At 32.6% G+C, this 15,180-nt stretch overlaps 1 protein-coding gene across 7 annotated transcripts in view; it reads left to right on the plus strand.

Annotated features, from left to right (window-relative positions):
* The first annotated feature begins 3,974 nt into the window (after window positions 1-3,974).
* The window catches only part of LOC131851931 (protein held out wings), a 78,100-nt gene continuing 66,894 nt past the window's right edge, over window positions 3,975-15,180 (plus strand). For 4 of the 7 annotated variants that reach the window (XM_059202481.1, XM_059202487.1, XM_059202483.1 and 1 more), the window contains exon 1: window positions 3,975-4,289. In XM_059202481.1, coding sequence (XP_059058464.1) covers window positions 4,163-4,289 — 127 coding nt within the window. In that variant the 5' untranslated portion in view covers window positions 3,975-4,162. The remainder of the gene's footprint in view (window positions 4,290-15,180) is intronic. The other 3 variants (XM_059202484.1, XM_059202485.1, XM_059202486.1) reach the window with 1 other exon arrangement.

Raw genomic sequence — 15,180 nt, forward strand, 5'->3', positions numbered from 1 at the left:
TCCAACCTACATACATGAACATAAAAATTGTGGACACCACGTTTTCATATTGTTTAAGTCCACGGAAAATTTTGAGTAGTTTCTACCGACAACTAAAGGAAAGAGTTAAGGAATTATATTTTCGTGAAAATAATGAATTTGTACGATTCCTCTTGGCATCGATTGGGTTTACCCCTGTATTAGTCTCAATAAGTAATATAAAAAATCTGCAAGAATCCTACTTGTATGCCTATCTATTATTGGGGGGAGAACACCTTAATATGTCAAGATGTATTTGTAGAAACATAGCCTATAATATACAAACAGTACGAAAAAAACTGCTGCAATTTATAACTTGGTTATATAGGATGAGACTGATGAAAAAAATCTTACATTGTTGATTCGTATTTCAATTTTCGTAACGTTTGATAATTAAAGTCTTAGCGAGCTTCCATACTAGGAGCGGTCGCATAATCACTATGCTTTTATGGAAGTATGAGCCATGTATCAGTTAAAAATGTCGTCATAAAATGACTTTAAACACCTTTAGCATTTCGCAGGATTTGTTTAAAATGGTCTCTGCCTCTGATATTTAACGCTGACATTTAATACTTACGAATAAATATCTACGTATAAAATAAAGATATTATTATTATGTTAACAACTTTAGTGAATTGATAGACAGGAGATTATTGTTTGAGAGACTTATTGTTTTCTCCTGTTTCTCTACTGTTTATTTAATTACCGATGCATTACGCTTTCATATAGAAGCAATGTAGAAAAGGCAGTTTAGTGCGGTTTTGAGCCTCACCACGTCTTAAAGGAAATTTTATAAATCTATTCTTAGTGGATGCATAGGTTGTATAATAAAACTAAGTATGTTCTATCTTTTAGTAGTTTTTAATGTCTGTTGATGTTTAGGACAAACGATTTCAGAAGTAGATATAGTTCAGAGCGTCGTGGTCAAATGCTACCTCGTTTGCATCGAAAAGTCGTGAGTTCGAATCTGACTGACTACGAGATCAAAAGTCGAATCTGACTGACTATGAGATCAAAAGTCTTTGTTTCAATTTATATTTCTGAGTAAATTTTCTCCGATGATGAAACCTTCTATAACAAACCAAGTTAATCCTTAATACAGCGTGCACTGATCTTCTGCCACGTTCGATTCGAATATATGTAGATAGGTACTGTGTGAAATATTGAAGAATTAAGTGTCGCGTTCACCACGATGTCAAGAGTTGACAATAGCTCTAATTGCCTCATCTGGAAGAACAGTCGTTAAGGTATATTTTTATTATTGTAAACCTATTTAAAATAATTTTAGAAATTCATGTATTCCATAAAAAAAGGTAATCTAGTAACGACTAGTTACCTTTTTTTATGCTACTATATTTATACTACATACCTATTTGGAATTTTAATTAGTAGGTACCTACCGCACCAAATAAAGAATTGAGTAAACAGTTTGTTTAACATCTCATCTCTTATCTCAGTGTGCTTATGTGCTTATCTGGGAATATGCACATGTATTTTATAATTTTAACACAAAATTTTTGAATGCATTACAACTGCGGTTTCTTATGCGCCACAATAAATCGGCTTCAGTGACGTCACAATATGTGGTTCATGTCACGTGGATCCAATGAAATATCTAGATAGACTGATTGATTCATTTACAACATCCAATTATTTTATATATAGGTCGATATAGATAAAATAAAAACAGTCATTTTTTGTAAATATATTTAGTTTTTAAATTTTAAAATGTGTGGCCGGACCTTATAATACTTAATATTTGTGTTAAGAAGTTTCATTTTATGTTTTTTACCGCCAACTTTACTGATATGCTGAATTAACTTCAGTTTAAATTTGTTGAGTTATAATTGCTGCAATATTATCTATTTTACTTTGAGGATTTGTCTTATACATAGATAAATTAGTTTATACCCAATCCAAATGTGGTCAAACATAAACAAATACCGCCAACATATGTCATAGGTAACAGGTAATCAAATCAAGGTGGGTGTTACCAATAGCCAACAATTCATTGCGACTGCGGAGTTGTATCTACGCTAGATTAAACACCTGTCAAAACAGAAAAAGGTACCTAGGTATGTATATATAACTTTCTTCTCATATTTATGAAAATAGCTTGAACCTCTGAGCAAGTAAGCCAATGAACTAGCGGTTTAGCACACCGCCTTACAGAAACAATCTTCCGATGGTCGCAAGTTCGATTCCGATAGGATGAGTAAGATTGTTTGTATCGGTGTGAACCGCTATTTGGTTAATCAGTTTAAAGTTACCATAGAATTGAAGAAGTATTTGCCATAAGAGACAAAAATGAGCCATAGTTAAGGATGAGAAGAGTCCCCTGTAGGTACATCAATTACGACCATAATAAATTTAATTTCCGAAGTCTTTCCTGATGGAGGCATAACTCAGTATGATTGGAGTTGGTTTCTTATAAATTAATTTAAAGACATTAATAGTAACGCTTGTCACCAATACGAAAATTTACTATAGCTTGTCAAGTATTGGGTTCACCAAAACACTGATGGCTGACAACCCCTCTGACTACTCCATGTATCCATGTAGGATTACAGTCGCGAAGGTGGAATCATTTTATTAATATGAAGACTATTGACATACATAACCTACATATATCTACTATAATATAAAGATTACTCTTACCATAATGTTAGCCAAAATTCAACTAAATTATATCTACTACAGAAATAATTTTGGATTGTTGTTTAAATAAAAAATAGATCCTAAAAAGTATTTAAAAAAAATCGATGTTTTTCTAAAAAAGTATTCAAAAAGAGGAAAATATATATTTTGTATTTTAAATACTATATTTTTAAAATGTCACATCTCTGCATGTTATCTATCATTTGTCGATTGATCAGATTTCCTGTTATAAGAAAACCTATGGAATTAAATGTGTTGAAATAAATAAATAAATGTAGTCACTGACGTTATTTCTCTTCGTTTGTGTCTGTGTTTACACCAAAGCCACTATATTATCTAGATGCCTACGTAATAACGAACTCTTAATTCACTCGAATGTAGAACGTGGAACTGTGTAATCCATTTAATTCGATAGATCAACGAAGAGCATCGGATAGGGGTCAATTATCCATTTATCCTTTTAACAGAATTGATAAAATGAAACTTACTTGGGTGATTTTAATTAATCCAATGTTGTAGTTTAGTTAAGGAAGAATAAGCTGCCGTTGTGAGTTACAATTTTATCGCAATTAAAAACTGTTATCATATATATAATTGTTTTTGAGATAATTACTTAGCGAATAATAAATATCGAATGGTTTATACCAATTAGTGTAATTGTATTTTAATTAATATAATTTGTTTTGGTACTTATTATTAAAAAGTAATAATAATAGCTTTTTATTTCTTCTCCATAAATTACATAATTCCAGTTTCAAATTGTATGTATAGGTAAATGTCTAAAAATATAATTTGTGGATGATTTGGAGTTTATCTTAAACACTATATTGACGAATGAAAACAAAAAGTAATCAAAATTTTGTTCAATAGTCGGTACGCAGAACGTACCAGTTGGGTACCAGTATATTTTATATTTTTTAATACAAAAATAAAATCCAGTTTTCTATGCTTCACTGACAGAATAAATCTAAAATTACAGAAATAATACAAAAAATGTTATTTACGGTACGTTTGTATGAGTACTTAACTAATATATAAAATAGGTTGGAATGTCAATTATGGACTTTATTTTTTCATTCCTAATGTATCTACTTAATGAATGAACATAATTGTTAGTTGTTACTGAATAAAATAGATGGCGACACCAGCGCGGCAATCCTTTGGTGTTGGAGAGAGATATAACGGTTTATATGCAGGTGCGAGTGAGAGAGTTATAGATTATTATTACGCCTACACTGTAGACAGAAGTCGCACGCGCTCACAAAAAATTCATCGACAAGAACGCAAGCGCAACGCTATATTCGCCCACAACTTCACTTCGGTCAACTTCGTCATTAGTGGTGATCGAAACTCCGATGTGTGTGGAAGTGGTTTTAACTTTTCTAACACAGTCTCACAAAATAACAGTAACTAAAGTATAGATTCTTATTCGAAACGTGTTAGATAAACATTTAACGTGTCATAAGTTGTATTAATATTATTCAAAATGTGTGATACTACCAATCCTTCGACACAAAGTATAGCGGACTACTTAGCTCAGTTGCTCAAAGACAGGAAGCAACTGGCTGTGATCCCGAATGTTTTCATGCACATGGAACGACTTCTGGACGAAGGTAGGTAAAAACCATGTTGAACTATTTATAATACGTGTATCGGCAGGCGAGACTTTAGGCTACTATCGCAGATACTTGTCACCACTGAGATCATAAATTGGATGCGTCGACAAATGCTACAACGCACACGATATTAAGTTTATTTTTGTCTTCGCCCCGTCGAGTTATGGTCCAGTGGTGTTTGTAATGCGATCCAACGAAAAGCGAAGTAAAGCAGAACGTCTCTCCGATTACGATTTGCGGTCATCGGTCGTTAGATTGTCGCCGATGAAAGAGATCGGTGAAATGGACGTAAACGGGTTTGGTGTTAAACATTTCGCCGCCGCAGCTGTTGTAAATAAGATATAAATCTTTATTATGCTAGTTTGAGGTTATAATTCTATAACCAGGTCATCGAATGAAGGATCAAAAGTCCTAGTAGGTATATGTAACCTGTTCATAAGGGCCGTCACCGTACCTACACTGCGAGTTAGTGGAATGTCGCCATTTAGTATAGGTAGGTAGCCCGAACCGTACAGTTTCGAGTCATACGAGATTTGTACGCAGTGTGGCGCAGGCGCACCGCTCCTTGCCGTAGCCTCGTTTTATTGCCACTAACCAGTTCGACTATACTATGATGCCCTTATCGTAGCCACTGAATGCCTACCGACTGGACTGACTTACGATTGATATTGCTTGAAATTGTCATTGTCAAACTAATTAGTCAGGTTTAAGTTAAAAACTGATTAGAATTCAATACCGTTCTTTGTATTCAAGTACTACCTGCCTAAATTTCTTATTCATTTGCACTATGAATTTTTGATTCTAAATTAAATTGATCTCAATTATGTTACAGAAAATGCTGATGCCTACTTCCATTTATATTTATTAATGTCTATCGATAAAATCTGTAACTTAACGAAATAAATGTGATATTTAAATGAAATATTGCATTGCATTGTAGCATGCTGAAACATATTTAAATAAATTGTTTTAAATTTGACGCGGTCCCGAAATATCGGGAACTCAGCAAATAAATATAAAACATGGTAAGATCCCGTGATTTTTACTAATTATACCTACTTAAATAAACTTTCAATACTTAATTATATATATATACTTACTAGAAATAAAAAAAATCACTGGATATAATTTTGTATATACATTGAAACAATAAAAATTAGTACGAATGGTAGTTCCGTAGAAATTAATTTAATAAATATCTCAGTACCTACTAAGTAGTACCTAGTGCGTGTAGGTACCAAATATGTCAAAATATACGTGCAATAAAATATGTATATTAATATGAAATACTTTTCTATGTAATATTACAATATATTTTATATCTCTGGGTAAATATTTTCTGTCTATATGTATTATTAGTTCCATATAAAGGTAGTAATTACAATCTACCTAACTGTGAAGGGAGAAGAATACGGACCGGTTATATCAAGCATATTAAATGACTCAGAAACATTTATGAGCAACATTGTTTTTAAAATTTATAGACTTGTTATTAGTAAATATAAAATGTCAAAAATCTAGTATAAGTCTAATTCATGCTAAAATTATATATATACAAAATGTGCGTGTCGCTTTTTTACCTTATCACGACCAAACGGCTCTATGGATCTTCATGGAATTTGACGTCAACATATCATATATTATCACGAGGATATAATCTATATTTTATCTCAAAAGAAAAAGAGTAGTAGACTAAGCAAATGAGCTCACGGGTAATGGCTATTTTGCTATAACTGTGACTATATTTTGCTATAGTTTTAACTGGCTACGTAAAACGGAAATGCTGTTTATCTTACCATTTCTTGTAAACGTATTGTTTTAGTTTTATCTTATTTACTAGTAAAGATAAAAATCTTGGAGCATTTGCGAATATATGTAACATCTGTTTAACGCCACAGTAAAAGTCATAGTAGGCAGTGTTAAGTATATAAAATTCATTAATCACACAGGTCACGTTTTCTGATGAAACAAGGTCTATTGAGCCGAGACTTCTAACTTGTCACATTGTCACCGTTGTATTGATTTACTGCTTAGTTTTAGTAGTTTATATAATAAAATTGTATAACATGAATTTTGACCTTTGATTAATTATATCATCATACTATTGAGATACAATAATAAAATACACGTAAAGATTGAAAAACGTGATTTTTTACATGCTTGGCAGTAAGTTTTCTTAATAAAATACCAAAGACGATGATAGGTACTAGCAAAGCTGACGTTATTTTGTATTACCATATACGTTGCCATATGTCCTCATGTTCGCGTTGGTCTCATGCTGTCCAATGTTTACTCGTATTTAAATGAGCACTTACGAAACGTGTCAGTAGCACACGAATCTAATATGATTGGTCTCGGTCCATAGTCGTCAGAAGTACTTCTTATGGAAAGAACTGTCATTTCAATATTAAGTAATATAGTATTTTTACGGTAGACCTTCAGTTTGGATACATATTGCATAAACATGATGATAAAAAATTACTGACTATCACTTGATATGTGCACTCAACTAAATACATACGAGCCGCTGATTACATTCAAATGCACATTTCCCAGGGATGATTAATAATCAACAATTTAACATTTTTTGTTGTAAAAAAACAGAATTGTCTAGAAGATTGACTCATTTCTGTAATTTTGGTATTTAATTGTTTTCGGAATAAAACTGGGTTTGATCATTTCAATGAGTTAAAGCCGATTTCTATCCCAAAATACAGTTGACGTTATTGCTATAATATAGATTAGTTTTATGGTTTATTTGACATGATGTCGGTCGCGTATGAGCTGTAAAAGACTTGACGAAAATATCGACGGCAAGCTGACAGCCGACAGGCGTGGCGTATCGTGTTACGCCGAACTAAGAAATTACGATGGCTATTTTGGATGCTGGAATATTAAGCGCAACAGAGAAACTAAATCGGTTATAATACAAAGAGCTTACTTTTATCAAACCCGAAAAACACCAATTCAAATCTCAGGCCGAAACATTTTGAAACGATGCCAAAGCCAAGACAACTCTTTTATTCGAAACAAGATTTGGAGCTAATCGTCCGACATGTTAACTATTGATTGTGATAAAGGTCGCAGTGTGAATAATTAGTTGTAAAGTTTGTATATTATTGGAGTGTACTTACATGGGGTTGTATTAAGATGTAATGTATGGGCTGACATTTAATAATATTAAATTTTCGATTAACAAAAACAATGTGGTCATGTTTGCATTATATTGAATTGAGCATTTGATTGTTTGCATTCCAAGAAGAGCCGTGAGCGTCAATAGATAACAATGCATTTAACAAAAGTAAACATACAAATTAATCAATCATAACATGTAGTATCGATAAAACATGACTCGAGTATTCAACTACAAGATTAAGTGACATCAATGAAGTATCAATTTGAAATTATATGGGATTAACAACAGAAAAGAAGGCAATGAAATACCAGATTTAGCGATAATTTTTATCAGGGCGTATTACACACTTGACAAGTCGCTTTAAACATTGATAACAGATAAGAACCGAAGAAAGATTTAATAGCCGCTGTAGATACTTAAACTATGGAATAATGTTGCACTCATGAATTTGCAGCACATACAAGCTGGAAATGTTTATATACCATTGTTAATTTTAAGTTTTTTAAAGATAATAAACACAAAGTACCTGTAACATCAAAATAAATAAACGTAAACCTTACAGTATTTCTGCAACAAATTATTTTTCAAATCACATACTTTAAAAGATATAAACGAAAACCCGATTCTCATAGCAAATTTATGCTCTTGTTAATGATTATTACCATAATCATCATCATTTATCACGTTAATAATGAAATCCTTTTACATATTCGCTTATTCGTATAAAACACGTATAACAGTATATGCAAAATCTAATACTTAAAAATGTGTAGATTGTGTTGGTAAACCTCTTTACCCTTTAGTGATTTTAATACTTGTTAGTTTACTAAAAGTTTTTACATAAGCATTACGAATAAACACAAGATGCGAAAGATGCTATGCACCTAGAAAAAGAAAATCTTGTTTGCGGAATATCAGAAATGGCCAGTGCAACTTTCTCGGTTTTCAAGTAAGCAGTAGGAACATTTAAGGAGCTGACTAGGTGATCAATCAACGAAATCAAGAGACATTTATAGAAAACAAAAATATGACAATTATGTACATAATTTCAAATAATCTTTGATATTTCGAGTAAAAGTTATTATAACTAGTATGAATTAGTTATGTAACCTATATATTATTCAGTATTATTCAGTACAAGTACATATATGTAGAATTAGTTAAAGGTGTTATCTGTTGGAATGTTTTTTTAACTACTTGAGTAGAATTTAATCGAATAATTTAAAATAAAGGTTATCTTTATACATTTTAATTATTTCTCGACCTCGTTGATCGTGTTAGAATGAAATTAAGTACTAATAAAATAATAATATTGAAATTATTGCGCTCTGGTGTGTAGGCGCCACCTACCTTTGATGTTCATGGTTCCGCAACCCCGCAGTAAAGTGAGTCTTAGTTGGGTCATTATAAAGTTGCTTAGTTGCGATTAGGTATTTCGCCTACTCGATGACCAAATGAGGGTAGCCGTGGGTAGCGTGGAGGTGTAGAAGCCAAGGCTGCCTCGGTCGCTCTGCAACCCGTTGTAACTCGCTGTGGGTTGTTTAATTAAAATCATTCGATATTAAGTTGTTATGGTTCTCGAATAACATGACTATCAGTGTGACCACTACCTGATTTGGGCTTAGCCGTTATATGATTCATGGTTTTAAAAATAACGTAATTATACGAAGACGAGGTTCTCATATTGAGAAATAATATATCCGTTAACATTCTTCCTTTAACGGCGACGTTGCTTCAGAATACACTCCATAGAGCAAATATTGACACGCGATTTATTATCGTGCTAACCTCGATAAGGCTACACTGCATCTTTAGAAAACTGGATCATACGAGACGACTATTCTTCGAGAGTTCTCACGACACCGCTACTAGGTATCTACACTTTATCTTAAACTACGTGATCGTTCTACTAATGAGAAATACTTTTTCTGTGGTCGTGAAAACAAGTGTCATTATCATTAGTAAATTTCAAACAATACCCATATTCACTGTGGAAACTTATGAACAATATATGCATTATTACTTACACACCTCGAAATGGCTATTACGAGTGTTTTCTATATTTTCAAATATGGTTTAGAAAAGTACGTCATAATTGGTAGAAGGTTTAAGTATTGTAAGTGGTATTTGCTTAGTATCCAGTCAGCGTACTTCAACGAACAAAAATGCGTTCGGGAAGGGCGTGTAGGCGGCGCGTGCGCACTGTAATTTGAAATGAAAATCGATCGCTTCAGAATGCCGAGTGAACCTGTCCTGTGGGTGGGACGACAGGGCCTACGCGTACAGACAAACAAATTCTACTAATATTACTTTTATATTTCGAAATATCACCATTTGATCTCCTACGCAGGTCACGGTAGATTTAATCATAACAAATATACGTTTACAAAACTTTAGAAAGTCTATACACATATCTTACAAATTAAGGGACAATATTTAATTAAGTAATAAATATACAATCGATGATACAAATAATGATAAATACTTGTATAATGATTACAAATGTAATTTAATCATGTTTATAGGTCAAATTTTAATTGCTTTAGATAAATCAGTAGCAAAAGAGGCGTGAAGACGGCAGTCTCTATCTCAACATCAACAGACTGCGGCCGCCTCTAGGTCTATCTCTATCTACGACGAGATCCATTAATTTTGTATATTATATTGTACAAAAAATTAGTTAAGTTTTAGAAAAGGTATTACAACTATTAAATCATCGTAGCTTAAGTGACAACTAGAACGATTGTCTCAAATAACATGTTTTCATTGTATTAGCATCTTGCTCGCGCAATAAACATGTACGAAACGTGAATATTTAATAATTGCTAGGCGCAAGACTGATTGTTAAGCAGCAACTGAACAAAAAGGTCGTAGTAGCTGAAGCGTGGGAGTCACAACCTACGGTTGACGAAGGTGACTTGTTGGGTGGACTTGCCTAGTTTAATTGTGGCCCTCAACGCCTACGGTATTGTTACTTACTTAACAAAGCCACATGGTTAGTTCAGAACTTTGTATTAGTAAATCATTTGAGAAGGACCACCCAGATTTGCATTAATATGTCCAAATCCACTTGACACTGCGAAAGGCATATTGAGTTATCAATAAATTGCAACACAACAGTTTATTTTGAGATTATACTCGTAGACCTTATGGCATTTTACCTATGTGTCTTTATCGTATCTCTCAATTTTATTACGTTTTCGGGTCGCAGGAATAATGAGAACTAGGTTGACTTATGTGATAATTTGTACATAAATTGTGACTATTGCAACATTACTAATAAATATATTATATACGTAACAGATAGCATTATTAGGTGTGTCGAAAACATCTTCCCTTTGAATTTTACACAATCCGGCGGATGTCTAGTTGTTATCTCATCCATACAAGGAATGTCGTGGGTGTGCTATGTGAACTTGCTGGACGCTCTCACTGCCCGAGGCTTTAAAAATATAAAGGACGCGCAAATGAAAGGGTCTGAGCTGAGCCGTTATATGAATAACTGTATATGTGATATCGAACCCAAAGACCGATTCTTGAAAAAATACTTTACCACGGCGAGGCATATAATATATCTGAGGTATCAAATAGAATAAATCAAAGTAATACTCTAAAATATTATTATTTCATTAGGCATTCTAGAATAGCTGGTGCAGTATTAAATGAAACAAAAGGAACTAAGTGAAATGGCTGAATAAATCGTCCTGTTAGGTTTAAAAGTTCATTATTATAAGTTTTATAGATAGGCGACTTTACAGTTATTTTTAAATTGTCGGAACCGAGGTCTTATGTTAGTGGCAACAGTACCTATTCAGTTATAGTATGTAATAGCAACCGAAACAATCACATACTAGTTATAAAACACATCTAGACTTAGATTTAGAATTATCAATTTTATTATGGTTAATAACTACACATACTTATTCGAGCAATTTTATGGCTAATATAATATGTACCTACCTTACAGACTATACGATGGTGATGATGATTATAAAAACATCAGACACATGTCGAATAATTTAAGAAATATATTCCTTTTCTGCTCTTCTTACATGGCCGGACTCGAAGGATCAAATATTTAAACAAAATATATTTTACGCGTTTACTTAGCAAAATATTTTAAACTTGAAATAAAAAAAGTACATATTAAATTAGTTGCTATGTTAAGATTATTGATAACGGTACCTAGTATGTTTTTAAAATATACCTACTGCATACATATACTTACGTAGTAGTTGAGAGTTTTATATTTTTTGATGCTACTTTAAACTAAGCTTTGTATTAAAAAACTTATTCTCACAACATTCCTTTTGGTTTTTGATCATAAATCTGCTACAACCTTGATTCTGTCTACAGATTGGTAATCGCTGTCGTAAATCGTGTTATTCGTAGTCACAAATCCTCGTTTGATATTTTACTTTTAAAAAATAACCTATATAAGAACTAAGTCTTATTAAGCGGAACAAGATTATGTTGCTGTCCGTACAATAATGCCTCTTATTTTCATCATAATACATTTATGTAAATTTTGACAGTAACACTAATAATCCTGATATATGCTATTGAATGGTATATTCATCTACAGCTATACATAACTGGTAGCAATATTCTTTTAATAAATAATTACGATCAATCTATTATATACTTCATATAAGTTTATTATGTGTATATGTATCACACATTAGATTTTTTTCTAATTAACACACATGGGATAGTAGTAGACTAATTTAAAAAAAATAGTTTTTGTTCAAATGTATTTTTTATAATCAAATCGTACATTATTAGTTTGCCTTAACACAGTATTTATTTCCGCCTTACGAAAGATTTAAATATACTGACTATTACCGCTACGATATAACCTGGATTTTCAAGAAATCTACCAAAGAACATTATATCTTATACTATACTGTGGCCTTGTCTTGAAAGTTTTGCGAATGTAGCTATATACCACATGCTAAATCTTGCTTTAATAATGCAAATTCTAGAAGGCCACTAAATAAAATGGCGTTAGTAACATGATTCTAAAACTATACTAAAAACAGGAAACATTTCACTAGTTCTCGTATTATTATTATTATTATTTCATTTATCGGATATTTATCCATCCATATTATGTTGATGCAATTTTATACATTTACATATATTTATGTCTTTTACGATGGGGAATGCAGCGATATCCGTTTAATGAAGATTGATGCAATACATACTTTTACGATGGAAGCGTTTAATGAAGAATGTTCAGAAGTGTTTTTTTTACAATTACAGCAAACGTATTATACAAGAACATGACAAATTAAACTAGCACCTTCACCGGCCATGGCAGACAATCTGAGTGTTGATCTTCAAGTTTATCAGGAACCCGGATAAATTATGTCTTTCAGAAACTTCGTTTCTTATTAATAATATGTTATGTTTATTAGATTATTAATAGCTACGATCTTCACACTAAATGTTGAGCATATACTTAGAAAAAGAGAACCCTTTAACAGTCATCGACTTTCATAACTAGTTAAGGCATATAGGTACCCTATTTCCCTACTACTTTAGGTACTTACTTCTGCATAGTGAAAATTAAAACAGTTCGTATGATTCCAAGTTATTTCGTAATCCATCCAAACTAGGCCGATCTAGTTCTTCAACTTTCTACAAAAGCACGTAGGTGGCGCCCGCTTGGCGACAGTTACAGACTTGTCTTTCTCACCAATAGTTTTATGGCGATGCATTACGCTAATCTACTAATACATAGCTTCCTTCATTTACAAAGTAAACGAAGAAAGTACTATACGCTGTACCAACCTTTTCGAATAATGACCGGCGTTAGGTGTTTCCATTCTTAAAAAAGGTTATGACATCAACATTAAATATGGCAATGTTTTTTCACATAGGCTCCCGAGATTCGCTTTCTATAATCGATAACCAAGGCATTACTAACGAGCAATACAAACAATCAATTTTGAAAGTGCCTCTGTTGCGCCATATGTGTGGGATGCGCAGGCGCCGCGGCGCCGGTCTGAGTCGGTTCTAGTGTGTATGGACGTCTTAAGGGTCCCATTCATTTCGCGTTAAGCAATTTAGTGAACGCATAACGGTCAGCGGCCATTCAAGAAGCTATGCAATTGCCCAAATTTGCCTAAATGTTTATTTAAAAAGATTTGTTATGCTTTATACTTTTACGCTATGACTATTTGATGTTTGGCGGTTATTGGTTATTTCATTTATTAAAATTATAAAATGTGTCGAATTTACTTAAATAATATTAAGAATCATTGTAAAGCCGGAAAACAGAGGTAAATCGAATAAAATTAAAAAAATATATGTTCTAGATCTCAACTAAATAATGTCGCCATTTCGTGACTCATCGGCGAGAAGTCAGCTGCTTGTTAGTATTTTCGGATGTTGATAGATTAATATCATCTCACTCGTGCTTGCCCATTATAGATATGTCTGTCACCTTTTTTCTCGGTTAACACTTCGTATTGTACTCCTGTTCGCCTCCACGCCGGCATGTGTTAATTTAATTACTTATATGTGAGTTATGAAATATGAAACTAATTGCTTTTCCAGAATGCACCACATATTTCAAAGACACCATTTCTAAAGTTCTTTTATTTTCTATCTGCATTTGTAGGGTAAAAAACCTGCACCCCCGCAAAGGTTAATTTTGTAATGATTCTACACATTTGGGTAAAGCCGCAGTTAACGCTAGTGACTAACACGTGAGGCGTGGTTCAGAATTTATTGTTTACCAAGCGTTGACCGCGATTTCGTCTATTTTTTTGGGATAAATGTAATATAGGTATATATGTATGTTCGTTTGTAATAAAATCTATTTTCACGTTAAATTTTAGTTATCTACGGTTAGAATATTTCAAATAGGTTTCTTTTAAAGACTATAATGTACATAAATTCGCCTCGCCTCGCGAGAAGGGCTGAAGATCGTGCCCAGTGGCGTGCCTTGGAAGAGGCCTATGTCCAGCAGTGGACTGCAGTGGGCTGAAGATGATGATGAGTCTGTATTTCTTTACATTTCTTATTTAGTAACGGTATAATAAATAACTAGCATCAACCTTATGGATTTCATATATTCAAATCATTCCATACATTGAAATCATCCATTTATTGATTGAATATAAATAATACTGATGTGTTTATATATCATGTTATTTAGAAACCTGTCTCAATGGTAAGAAGGTCATATAGGTACTCTGAGGTCAATTTGGGTCCTTTACTTTACATCATCATATTTTGTCATTCATTTATTACTAGTTATGATGTAAGTATAATAAACACCTGAGCTTGTGTGTGGATACTTGAAATAATTATGAATGAGCCATATTATATGTATACCTACTGTTATTTTAAGATATGATTATGTAAGTAGGTGACGGGGTTATGTAGCAGTTTAAATGGTATATGCAGTAGGTGCAAGAGTGCGATATGATATTTAAAATAGAAGAAATTGCATCCAGTCTTGATGTTCTGGATCACAGCCAATACATTTAATTAGGTCATTTATAATACGAATATTATAAACGTGTTTACATATTTCTTAGAGAATTCAATTAAATCAGGAATTTATTAATTACTATGTTATTTTCGTACACTAAAGACTACTAAAATCTGCTGGCACCTGATGTGTCTGAAAGTTGTAGTATTTATATTTAACACAAAAATGCGAATGTACCTGTACTCCTAACTCATTCTTTCTCTTAAAACATGAAAGTTCTTTAGAGTTTTTGTTTCTATCTTCTT

This window comes from Achroia grisella, unplaced genomic scaffold, assembly GCF_030625045.1.
Source record: "Achroia grisella isolate CSIRO2021 unplaced genomic scaffold, CSIRO_AGI_Agris_v1 utg821, whole genome shotgun sequence".
NCBI classification, from domain to species: domain Eukaryota; kingdom Metazoa; phylum Arthropoda; class Insecta; order Lepidoptera; family Pyralidae; genus Achroia; species Achroia grisella.